Genomic DNA, 12,440 nt, shown 5'->3' with positions numbered 1-12,440 from the left:
AGCATGTTCTACAGCGCAGTTTAAACCTCCGTTTCTGTCAAGTCACCAATCGAAATGGTGTCGGTATCCAAGAAGCCCTACTCAAGGACGTTCTAACAAACTGAAATCTTAACATGGATGCGGCAGTGTCTCAAAGCCTCGACACGCGACAGAGCATGAGAGATCATTGTTGGGGATTTTATCAGCCTGAGAAAACATGTCCTTGATTAAGCAGAAGTTCTCCCTCAAAGTGACTAGTCCAGTCTAGGACCTGCAACCTAACCATTTGTGACAAGAGGTGGCTTTCAAATCCATTGAAATTAAGCACGCATTGCCTGCTCCTTCCGGTTAACAAACAACCATCATAAATACATCAACCAGGGACAGTTTAACACAGAGAGAGTGAGAGAGTGAGGAGAGTGAGAGAGGGGGAAGGTTACAGATAAAGAGAACAAGGTGGGAGCTTCACCAAGTACCTCTGTCTCTTTGAAATCTATTTCCCCAAAAGGCCCCTACGCCCCCTACCCCACTCTTCTTTAAATTACTGTGGAGATCAAAAGCATAACAAAAATCCGTCTGAATTCTTTTCATACTTTTGCGGTGGGGGGGCCGAGAGGACAATTCCTCCAGCTTCTCGAGTTCCTTTCAAAATAAACAGGGAAATCCAGATTCAAAATATGAATTTTTCAGGCCTGCCCTGTCTTTTACATAGTCAAGGTGTTCCATACGAGTTCCGAGTCTAGTTTAGGTACAAACCACAGCTCTGGGACCCATTTGAACACTGGGCTGAATACCGGTGGGGAGGGCCTGGTCCTGGGGGAACCACAGGCCAACAGGCTTTCAAAGCTATTGATTACATTACATGCTTTTCAACCCCGATCCTAGAAAGCCACTATTCTGTTGCTTTCAGTTTGAGCCAAGCCTTCAGTTGCCTCATTGAAACCTCATTTAACTTAGTTTGACTTCAATTGTTTCACATACAAAAAGCTTGAGAAAACAAGTGCTTTAGATGGTTTTAGATTCCCGGAACTGTTTAAAATAATTAACAAGCAGGCCCAAAAGTCCTTTTGGAAATTATTTGCCAAAGTCTGAACCCTGAAGACGTTCTGGTAATTTCATTGTTCCAAGAGTACCCCCAGAGTCACGACGTACTGGACTCGGATCATTTCGTAAGCATAGGTTAATATAAACCGGTTATTTTTACCGTATTTGAAAACCACAGTCCGTTCAATGTATACTGGCGATGAGAAATATAACGCGTAACATAGGATTTATTATTTGTGATAAACGCCTACATTTAAAATCTGTTTCATCCCAAAGAATCGGATGTCATTGAAGTGAAGATGTAAATGAAGATTTATTTTCAACAAGTGAAGGGCGTCCAGCAAAGTGAGACTCAAATACTAGAGATAACATTAGGATTTGCCTGAAGTAGTCTGGAAGACTGGTAACTTCACACAGAAATACAAATCTTTGATTTGTTGTTCTTGCAATGTGAATGTCATGTTATTCAAAGCAGACAACATTCCATGCTCCTTCTGCAATTTTTGCATTTAGTGACCAGGTTTCACAGCCACAAGTGAACACGGGTCTTGTGCATTGATCAAATACTTCTCTCAAATGGGTAGATTTCCTTCTACAAAAGTAGATTTAAATTTCTTCCAAATGCACTCCATCCCATATTCACTCTTTGATTTATTCCAGCAAAAACTAATCTAGCCAGTCTGCACCCTGTTATATGCTCCTATGGAAAATCCTGCAGGGATGCACTTTACTGAAACAGCGCAAGATACCACAATTACTACAACACATTTATATACAAGGGATCTCTCTCTATGCTTCCTGTACACTCAAATTTAGGCTCTGGACAGTTCCCTTGTCATTTCCTTCTTAAGATGATTGAGGCTGTTTTTTAATTTTGATGAATGCCTAATGTCACAGATACAGTAAATGAAGGAGATTTAATCAAAAGCAAAACCAGATGGTGAGATGCTGGGGTCCGTGGCAGTAGTCTAGGCCTACTAAAGCACATTGAGACCAGGGGTCTGAAACCTGGGGTCCAACTGGAGTTCTCTCTCATTCATTAACCCACATATTTCAATTACGCATGAGAATGTGTAGGTCAGTGGTCTCAAACTCAATTCCTGGAGGGCCGTGTGTATGTTGGTTTCGTTCCAAAAGAGTCCTCAAATACTTAAATTTGTCAATTATATTTTTCAAAAAATATTTTGCTAGGTAACTCAAGGTACAGGTATTCAAGGTACAGTTGCTTATAAAATATCCCGGTGCATGGATAGGTGTTTAAATGTATCTAGCTAAATAAACAATTAGACCAATTAAGACATAGACGAGTCTGTTGGAATGAAAATCAGCATACACACGGCCCTCCAGGGATTGAGTTTGAGACCGCTGGTGTAGGTCTTTCACAGTTCTCGGCTTAAAAGATTATTTGGATTCAAAGTACACTTCCTGTATAGTTATAGAACATTTCTGCGCAGATTTGTCTTTTCCTGCATCATTCCTGATATTCCTGCTTCTGTTGCATCGGTCCTACTGTCCAGGCAGACCCGTGGCAATAAACAACGGGGTCTGAGGGAGGCCAGCCCTTCAGCTTTTTGTTAACACTATAAAAACAATGTCTACAGCTGAACAAAACATGCCTTTCCAACAAAAACAAAAATACATGGGTCAAAATAATGGGCAAATCTAATGGGGCACGTTTAATTTAGTTATGTTATGCTGTGTAATCAATGCTTAAAATGAATAAATCCACACATCAGGTATTAGCTATCACGGAGAACGACCACCAGACAAAGGCAATGGGATGTGGAGCCACCAAAAAGCCAAGTTAAGATATGCTACTAGATTAAAATGACAGCCTTCCCTGAAAGCAGTGTAATTGCCCTCTCTCTCACAGCACGCCTACACACACGGCACAACGGGCCTGTCTGCTGAACAGCGCTGGCAGCATCTGCTCCACCCCCTCACCCCACCACTGCACTCCCTATTCATCAACTGTTCATTTTTAACAGACCGGTGCTCCTTCCACAGCGAGTCGGACTCAAACTCTGGACACACGTCGTGCTCTTTCCCTCTCATTCGGGTCAGGACGGCCGGCTCTTACAAGAGCTGCTCTGGAGCAAAGGCATTACGTGTAATGCACACACGTGAGGACTTCCCCCCCCCCCAGGGAGCGTCCCAGCCAAGACCCATCTGAGAAACACCAGTACCAGTGCTACCAGACACAGACGTCTTCGCACGTGTCCCTCAGGCTTTAAAACCTGCTGTAGTCCCTCTGACCACTTCAGGTTTTTTTTTTTTTTCTGCCTAGAATAAGCGTTTCTGGCTGTAAAACTCCTGACAGTATTCCTTAACAACATTGAGGAGCTACAGCCTTAAAGAGTCAGCTATGCCAGCAGGCCGGGCTGCCACTGTGCCGTGCACACCCATCTGTCTCCCAGTCCAGTGGAGTGTCAGCTCTCAACGTCTCCCCTACCGGGTCGGTACGGTTTCCGTTTCCTCTTCTTGACGCCATCGGCCCCATCTGCACCCTTGGCGTCTTCGTCTGCCGGCTCCCTCTCCGGGCTGGAGTCCGACTTCCCCTCACAGTCTAAAAGGTCTCCTTCTGCAAATGGAGGAAGATGCATGAGAAATCGGGGGTATTTTTTAAATCAAGTGAATTAAGAGCTTATTTTGTGAACGTGAAATAGCTGGCATTAGCAGGGTCATTTCAGCGGAGGGCCATTTAAAAATGTAAAAGATTACCATTTAAAAAGGAGGTATGAGGGAATGCTTTATACCTTACAGAAAAAAAGATAGGCTGAGGAAAAAACTAAAACTGTAAAAACAAACACGTAGCAAGAGACTGCTTAAAAAATGTAAAATGTGCATTGGCTACTTTTGAGAGTGTTGTATCGATTGTGTTCTGGGGGGCCGCATCAGATTTCTGACAAAACAAGAGAAAAAAACCTTTCCATCTGAGACAGGCACTTATGTGGGCTAAAGCAAAACGCATAAATAAAATGTAGCCGTCTACAGATAAGCAGGTGACATTAAGTATTTCAAAGAGGCGGCTGCCTGGGGCCCCAAGTCATCTATAAGGACAGAATAGTTCAATCAAATTGAGCTAAATTTAGTAAAGTCTCAGTCTAGACTCTCGGGGCCCTAGGTTGCTTAATATGGAGAGCATTAATTTAGTCGTACTCTGGAAGTCTCTCTTCATATCAAGACCAAAGTAGGAAGAATTTGCAGACTGCTGTTTTCAAAGCAAAGACTTGCCTTTCTTCCTTCTCCAAGTTAAGTGAATAACAGATATTCCACACTCCCCCCAATCTCTTCTGCAAGAGCTTTTAATGTTTGGAAATCTTGAATCTTTGAATTATGCATATCCATTCCAGGTAACATGGTCTGCTTTCTTCTTCTTATTATTTTAACACAATTTTAGAATTAAAGCAGTAAATATTGTAAGGATTTCTTTTTTTTTTTTTTTAATAAAATGCATTTTAACACAGAATACTGGTTCTTAAGATAAATAATTGTCAAGAACGAGAACGTCAAGTAGACTTCCTTTATCCTTCCCCCATCATAAAAAATAAAATCTAATGAAGAGTTCAGAGAATATCAAAATAAGAAATACAGGGCATGAAAAATCAATGCCGTCTGAAATTTTACCCACAAACCATACTTGCAAGGTTCTAACCCCAAATCCAATGTTGCCATGAGACACAGACAATTTGAGTCCACAACCAGAAGACTGACTGACTTAAATAGAGACACAAAATGACACTTTGGTTAGGACAGCGGCCTCTATTTCATTGCTTCTTTACAAGTATTTTTGGGAAAAGTTATTCCAGGTATATCAGTTTACTCCTCATATTTTATATATTCTCTCTCACTCGCTCGCTCGCTCTCTCCCCTCCCTTAAAACACACTGCCACTCTCTCTCTCTTTCCCTAAAACACACTTTTATATATAACACACTTTTTATATGAAAGGATTGGTACGAGGGATAGGGGACATGCCAGCACAGTGTAACCATGCAGGTAAACCCCCACATTGTGAATCTGATCTGTGACTGTAAAGACCAGGACACTGGGACGTGTGTCGGGGCGCTGCAGTACCCCGGCTATCATCCATGTCCCCATCCCGCGAGTGCTCAGACTGGGGGTCCGGCAGAGGCTGCAGCACGGACACGCTGTTCTGGTTGATGATCTTCAGCTTCAGTTTGGGCTTGGGTCTCTTCCGCCGTGGCACCGTCACCGCCAGGCTCTGCAGCTGAGACAGTCCTGTCTCAGTCAGACACACCCCATCCTGGGTATATGTCTTGGGCGGGTCTGAGAGGAGACGGACAGAAGAGGAAATAGATGCATATAAATACATATGTAATGACATCCATCGATTCACCATAGATCTGTGGATGAGGCCAGGACATCGGTTTGTGTGTGTGCGAGATCCACTGTGTAGGAGGACACAAGGGGATTTCTGGGGGATGTCAGATCTACCCTATCTTTATAAGGAACCTGAAAAAGCCACAACCAGTTATAACGACCCAGTGATGTCAAAGAGGAGCCCGAGACGTTACAGACATGCTGAGCTAAACTGCCAATCAGTTCTGTACCCTTTCAAGAAGCCCAAGAGAATGCTTCTGTGGGCATGCGTGGTTTGGTAAAGTGTCTATCTGGGCATGTGTGGAAAGCAGGTGGAGGTCAAAGGGCATTTCATCTGCTGCTCTGCTCATTTCTCCCTGTTCCAGCTGCCTGCCTGGTTCTGCATGTGTAGCATGTGAAACCGCTCAATAAAACAAGCCTGAGAAACCTGCGGTCACATCGACAAACGGTTGCGCATTTACCCAGCTCTTTCATTTTCGTCACAATCTGAGCCACGATCGGTGACTCACTGCTCTCCATGCTGGATGCTGTGTGAGAGAGAGAGAGAGAGAGAAAAAAGAAAAACGAGTTACCGTACAGGCTGGAGGATCTGCCTTTCCACTCTGAACAGAGCTGACCATCTAGCTTGAAATCTTGCTACGTCAGTTTGAAATGTGCAAATAATTCTGTGATGCCTCAAAAATATTTTGTATATTTATTATTAAGCATTTGAACTACATTAAACAAACTTCAATCATGTTCACTGATCAGGCTTTTCAGAGCACAATTACAATAGACGAATTAATCAATCAAGAGCTTATAAAGCACAAGGCTGAATGGATGCTGCGTTGCGTTCCTACCCAGAGCCGGCGTCGGATGCACTCGGCACATGGTGCAGTCGAAGCTGTGGTCCGCGGCTCTCTCCACCTCCTCCTCTGTGTTCAGATTCTGACAGGTGGCGTGAATCCACCTGGGGAGGGGGGGGGGGGGAGTGGGGGTTTGGAAGAGAAGCACAGAAGGTCTTTAGAACGTCACCGGGACAACCTGCTGACCCTCGTGATCGACGAGGTGGTTTGAGGAAGACGTTGCAGGGGAAGAGATGCAGAGAGGTCGAGTGTTTTACAGTTCACGTCGCTTAACTGTGGCAACATGCCTTTAAATGTGTCTGCGGTTCAGAAGATCTGCTATGAGCCTCTCAGACACCCACTTAGAACTGTAGACATGTATATAAAACCAAAATCAAAATCTATAGAAAGTAAATAAAAAAATAAAAAAAAAACAGCACACAACGTAAAATCAAAAGATGGACAGGCTGCATTTCACATTTTCACACACTACCCCACCTTCCACAAACCCCCCCCCAATGCAGATGCCACCACACACCGCACACACCCTGCGGTGGCAAGGTGCGCGTGTCGGAGGCCCACCTGTCGCACTGCCGGCACTGCACGATGAGCTCGTCCTCGCGGTAGTTGCGGCAGCACACTGGGCACACGGCCAGGCTGGCGCAGGGGGCGCACTGCGTGTAGTTGTTCTGCCACTCGCACCTCAGGCCCGGCGAAGCAGAGCCACAGTTGGTGCACGAGACACACCTGCAGGAATGAGAGGGGCGGTGCGGTCAGCATTCAAATCCACAGGGAGACGGGAGGAAAACAAGCCATTAATTTAATAAGAAACCATCAAAACGTACCCTCTAACCACAAACTGTCAGTCTTTCGTCAAACAACTGCACCCCACACCTCCCCTTTCAAAAGCCATCACACCATTTTCAATTCCTGTATCTTTTTCTGCCCCTCCAAGCGCCTGCACTGCACAGCTCAGCTAAAACCCGCCACGCCAAAACACTAGCCCCCTGCCCCGGGGGATTCGTCCGCTCTTCTACGTTCAGAAAGGGATCACGTCTCTGGCATGGAAACACTCACAAAGAGCTGCGTCACCCTGACAAAGGCGTGCATCGCTGTGTTACGCTAGTTTATTCTAATCTGGTAGGGCTCTGTATGAATAGTTACAGTATCATTTTCCCAACACACCGCGGGGCAAACACGAGGCGTGTTATATATTGGATAAAATGACACTATGAACGGTGCATCATCAGGGCGGGTTTCCTAATCAGTCATACTTCAGGGAGTTGCTGTACTTTCTACAGGGTTGAGTACAAAATAAAATCTTGTCGACGCACAGCAATAGCCAGGAGAAACAAAGGAGAAAGGCTGATGAAACCTACAACAGAGACAACCCAAGTGGCAAATGGACAGACTAAGGGAAAGACTGTCTAAAATGAAACAAAAAATAATAATCTGATTGTTTATTCATAGTAATCAGAGAAACTCCAAAGACCAAAACAAGGGGAAGTCTGTTGGTAAATCTGACTGGAGAAACAGCTGCTAAACACAGACAAGCGGTAAACAGAGAAGGCACAGGTCAGGTGTCCATGCAGAGACAGCCATCCTACATCTCCGAACTGGCTGTGCTCACCACTTGCACTTCCAGCTGCCTTTGGGGACCGTCTGCAGGGGGGGGTCCAGGCAGTAGGTGTGGTAGCTGATGTCACAGTCGTCGCACAACAGCAGGCGGCCCGGGTCGGTGGCCTTCCCGCAGGCCTCGCACACCGTGCACTCCAGGCAGCGCCAGCCCTTGCTCAGCACCACCTTGGTGATCTGTGACGAGGAAGAAGAAGAGGAAAATGACCGGTCAGGCCACGTCGCTTGAAAGCATCAACCGATTAAGAATTTAAAAACGTGAAGCTGCAGCTGTCACCCCAAGCCAATTGTTTGTTTTGCTGCAATTACATCAGTTGATGCGATTATCGTCTGCAGAATTCAAAAGGAATCTGTGATCTTAATTAAGGCTCAAGATCATGCAATGAAATTGGTCTTTTATTACATCCCTCGCCCCAATATGCTCGAGATGTGAGAAAGCTCCCCTGTTTTTACAGAAAATGTAACGTGTACATGCGTGCGCAAACAGAGGATTTCACAAAACAAACATGGTCTCGCTTCAGGGAAATTCCTGGCAGAGTGACAGTCACAATTTTATTGATGTACTTTTGTTTAAATAAACACAAATACTGTTGGAAAAGAAAACGCTAACTGAAAATAATATCCTGACACATTTTCAAGAATCCTCTTGGATTAATTTGATAAAGTTTTAAAACTGATCTTCAAATGTATAAAAAGTCTGGATATTTGTATTCTTTTGGAGCTAAAACTCCCATCTCCGTGTCTCTACGTTCAGCACTTTTTATATTCAAAGTGCTGACTGCTTGATCTTAATTGGTCTTTTATGAGTTCACAAAAGTAAGCCATCTTGAACAGAATTTAATCTCCCTTAACTATTGGCTTCCATCACTGCACATTAAAGCGTCTTAAAAACAAACAGTGCTATTTACTGACAATTAGGTTTGACAACCGATTGGCTGGTGGTTAAAACTGAAGGAAGTCTTGCGCCTGTTTGAGCAGGCAAGGATTCCTACACTGATGGCAGAATCGTTATCTGCTACCTGGCTTTCTGTTAATTGGTGTATTATGGCAAACAAATCTTTTCAGACAGATTTGTGATGACTGATAACAATCCAGTACTTTGTAGTTCTTCCACTGTTTGTGCTTTCCAGGAAGTTATGACACCATCCTGACACCCTGGCACTTATTTGGGAAGTTTGACATTTTTAAGTTTTAAAAGTTGCTTATAAGATAGAATTAGACTGGAAAAGTCTACCATCATTTTAGGAATTGTGCGTGTTCCCCTTTCACACTGTAAAATAAACTGCAAGAACAAAGTATCTCTCAGACTTGAGATGCATTTGGTTAAATGGGATCAATACAGTACAATGTAAGGGCTTGCAAAAGCTGACGGAAGTCCTTTACCTTAATACTGACACAGTAAGGATGGTAACACTGCCCACACTGAGAGCAGGCTAGCAGTCTGCCCTCCGCCCCCTGCCCGAAACTGCCACAGACTACACACATGTCCTGCAACACAGACATCAGGTTAATCCAATCAGAAGCCCAGAAGCCCTCATTTCAGCCTCCCCACAATTAGATCCCAATTCACACTGGATAGCACAGTGTGTTGTAATGAATGTTAGTGTGAGCAAGTGAGCAGAAGCTCCTTACCTGTTTCAAAGTGAACCGATCGCTGCTGGAGAATAACACCACGGTGTTGTGCATGGAGTTCTCCTCCTCTTCCTTAACCACATACGTTTCCACAAGGTTAATCTGCAGACAGGTTAGACAAAAATGACAACATTCAAATCTGCTGTCGAGGAGGAAACCGACATGCAACATCTGGGAAAATAAATACATAAATAAAATGTGGGGAATTTGTGTTTTGAGGGATTCACTTTTTCTGGCATTCATCTGGGCATTTGACAATTAGGTTCTGAATGCTGTCAGGGTTATTTTCGGCATCATTGAATATCAGGAACAGGTTTGTGGGATAAAAACCTGAAATGTTAAATTTACATAGCTTTCCAAAGATGTAAACAAATCATATTCAAATGTATAGTGAACTATACATTGGATTGAAAACAAGATACCGGTAATTCTGTTAACTGTCTAAGATTCGATGTACTGTGAACTCTCACTAACTAAACAAAAAGCACTTCAACAAAACTGTGGAAATACACTTTAAACCAAACCATCAACATTATACTTCATTAATGCATTGTGTATGTTGCAGTTAATTGTTAGTTCAATCACTGCAATTAACAGCAATACAATATATACATACATATAACATATATATCCATATATATATCCATATATATATATATAGATATATAGATATGGATATATAGATCTATAGATATGGATATATAGATATATAGATATGGATATATACATATACATATATACACTCACCTAAAGGATTATTAGGAACACCATACTAATACTGTGTTTGACCCCCTGTCTATGTTGCAGTTAATTGTTAGTTCAATCACTGCAATTAACAGCAATACAATATATACATACATATAACATATATATCCATATATATATATATATATATATATATATCCATATATATATATATCCATATATATATATATATATATATATATATATATATATATATATATATATATATATATATATATATATCTATAGATAGATATGGATATATATATATATATATATATATATAGATATATATATATATATATATATATATATATAGATATATATATATATAGATATATATATATATAGATATATATATATATATATACACATACATATACATATATACACTCACCTAAAGGATTATTAGGAACACCATACTAATACTGTGTTTGACCCCCTTTCGCCTTCAGAACTGCCTTAATTCTACGTGGCATTGTTTCAACAAGGTGCTGAAAGCATTCTTTAGAAATGTTGGCCCATATTGATAGGATAGCATCTTGCAGTTGATGGAGATTTGTGGGATGCACATCCAGGGCACGAAGCTCCCGTTCCACCACATCCCAAAGATGCTCTATTGGGTTGAGATCTGGTGACTGTGGGGGCCAGTTTAGTACAGTGAACTCATTGTCATGTTCAAGAAACCAATTTGAAATGATTCGACCTTTGTGACATGGTGCATTATCCTGCTGGAAGTAGCCATCAGAGGATGGGTACATGGTGGTCATAAAGGGATGGACATGGTCAGAAAATGCTCAGGTAGGCCGTGGCATTTAAACGATGCCCAATTGGCACTAAGGGGCCTAAAGTGTGCCAAGAAAACATCCCCCACACCATTACACCACCACCACCAGCCTGCACAGTGGTAACAAGGCATGATGGATCCATGTTCTCATTCTGTTTACGCCAAATTCTGACTCTACCATCTGAATGTCTCAACAGAAATCCAGACTCATCAGACCAGGCAACATTTTTCCAGTCTTCAACTGTCCAATTTTGGTGAGCTTGTGCAAATTGTAGCCTCTTTTTCCTATTTGTAGTGGAGATGAGTGGTACCCGGTGGGGTCTTCTGCTGTTGTAGCCCATCCGCCTCAAGGTTGTACGTGTTGTGGCTTCACAAATGCTTTGCTGCATACCTCGGTTCTAACGAGTGGTTATTTCAGTCAAAGTTGCTCTTCTATCAGCTTGAATCAGTCGGCCCATTCTCCTCTGACCTCTAGCATCAACAAGGCATTTTCGCCCACAGGACTGCCGCATACTGGATGTTTTTCCCTTTTCACACCATTCTTTGTAAACCCTAGAAATGGTTGTGCGTGAAAATCCCAGTAACTGAGCAGATTGTGAAATACTCAGACCGGCCCGTCTGGCACCAACAACCATGCCACGCTCAGAATTGCTTAAATCACCTTTCTTTCCCATTCAGACATTCAGTTTGGAGTTCAGGAGATTGTCTTGACCAGGACCACACCCCTAAATGCATTGAAGCAACTGCCATGTGATTGGTTGGTTAGATAATTGCATTAATGAGAAATTGAACAGGTGTTCCTAATAATCCTTTAGGTGAGTGTATATGTGTATAATAAAAACGTTTTTTTTTTTTTTTTTTTATTAATATACAGTATAATTTACTGAAAACAAGAAAGATGCAAAAACTAAAAGTTTAGGTAAATACGCTTTGGAAGGTTAATGCATATTTAGAAACTATCGATTTCCCCTTTCTTTATCTATAAAACATGGTCAAGTCTGTTTTGTAACCTGGCGTTTATTCGAGACCGGCTTTTGTTTACATGATTATGCAAATCAACCTGGTGACTATTGGAGACCTGCTGCTATTTGAGACGCGGCGAGTATGGGAAGTTTTACGGTATGTCTGAATGAGGGTTGAAAAAGAAAATGAAAAATGTACATCTGAGGTGGTTTTTAATGACCTGCCTTTTCTACTGATTGACTGAAATAAATAACCATGGAACCGATTGAGGATTTTCACATGGGTTTGAAAAATAGATAAGAGACTATGGTTTGTAATTGAGGTGCTGCAAAAAAAATCTGATAATCCAATAATGATGTACAGAAGAGAAAGAATAAACTAATGTAAATAAGTCCAAATCAAAAGAAGCCGAGAGGATATTAACTTGAACTGCCGTTTGGTCACACAAATGCACAAAAGATTAAATCAAATCAGTTTTAAATCCATACT

The 12,440-nt window shown here is 42.2% G+C and overlaps 1 protein-coding gene across 6 annotated transcripts in view; it reads right to left on the bottom strand.

The window, feature by feature from the left end:
* kmt2ca (lysine (K)-specific methyltransferase 2Ca) overlaps nt 1-12,440 on the bottom strand; it is a 143,380-nt gene that overhangs the window by 43,690 nt on the left and 87,250 nt on the right. For all 6 annotated transcript variants that reach the window (XM_066688276.1, XM_066688287.1, XM_066688316.1 and 3 more), the window contains exons 17-24: nt 9,458-9,559; nt 9,209-9,313; nt 7,821-8,002; nt 6,773-6,937; nt 6,206-6,315; nt 5,828-5,893; nt 5,100-5,312; nt 3,476-3,604 (exon numbers count right to left, since the gene is read on the bottom strand). In XM_066688276.1, coding sequence (XP_066544373.1) covers nt 3,476-3,604; nt 5,100-5,312; nt 5,828-5,893; nt 6,206-6,315; nt 6,773-6,937; nt 7,821-8,002; nt 9,209-9,313; nt 9,458-9,559 — 1,072 coding nt within the window. The remainder of the gene's footprint in view (nt 1-3,475; nt 3,605-5,099; nt 5,313-5,827; nt 5,894-6,205; nt 6,316-6,772; nt 6,938-7,820; nt 8,003-9,208; nt 9,314-9,457; nt 9,560-12,440) is intronic.

Source organism: Amia ocellicauda, chromosome 2 (genome assembly GCF_036373705.1).
Source record: "Amia ocellicauda isolate fAmiCal2 chromosome 2, fAmiCal2.hap1, whole genome shotgun sequence".
NCBI classification, from domain to species: domain Eukaryota; kingdom Metazoa; phylum Chordata; class Actinopteri; order Amiiformes; family Amiidae; genus Amia; species Amia ocellicauda.
Note: the sequence above shows the minus strand (reverse complement) of the source record. Positions and strands in the feature narration are given on the sequence as shown.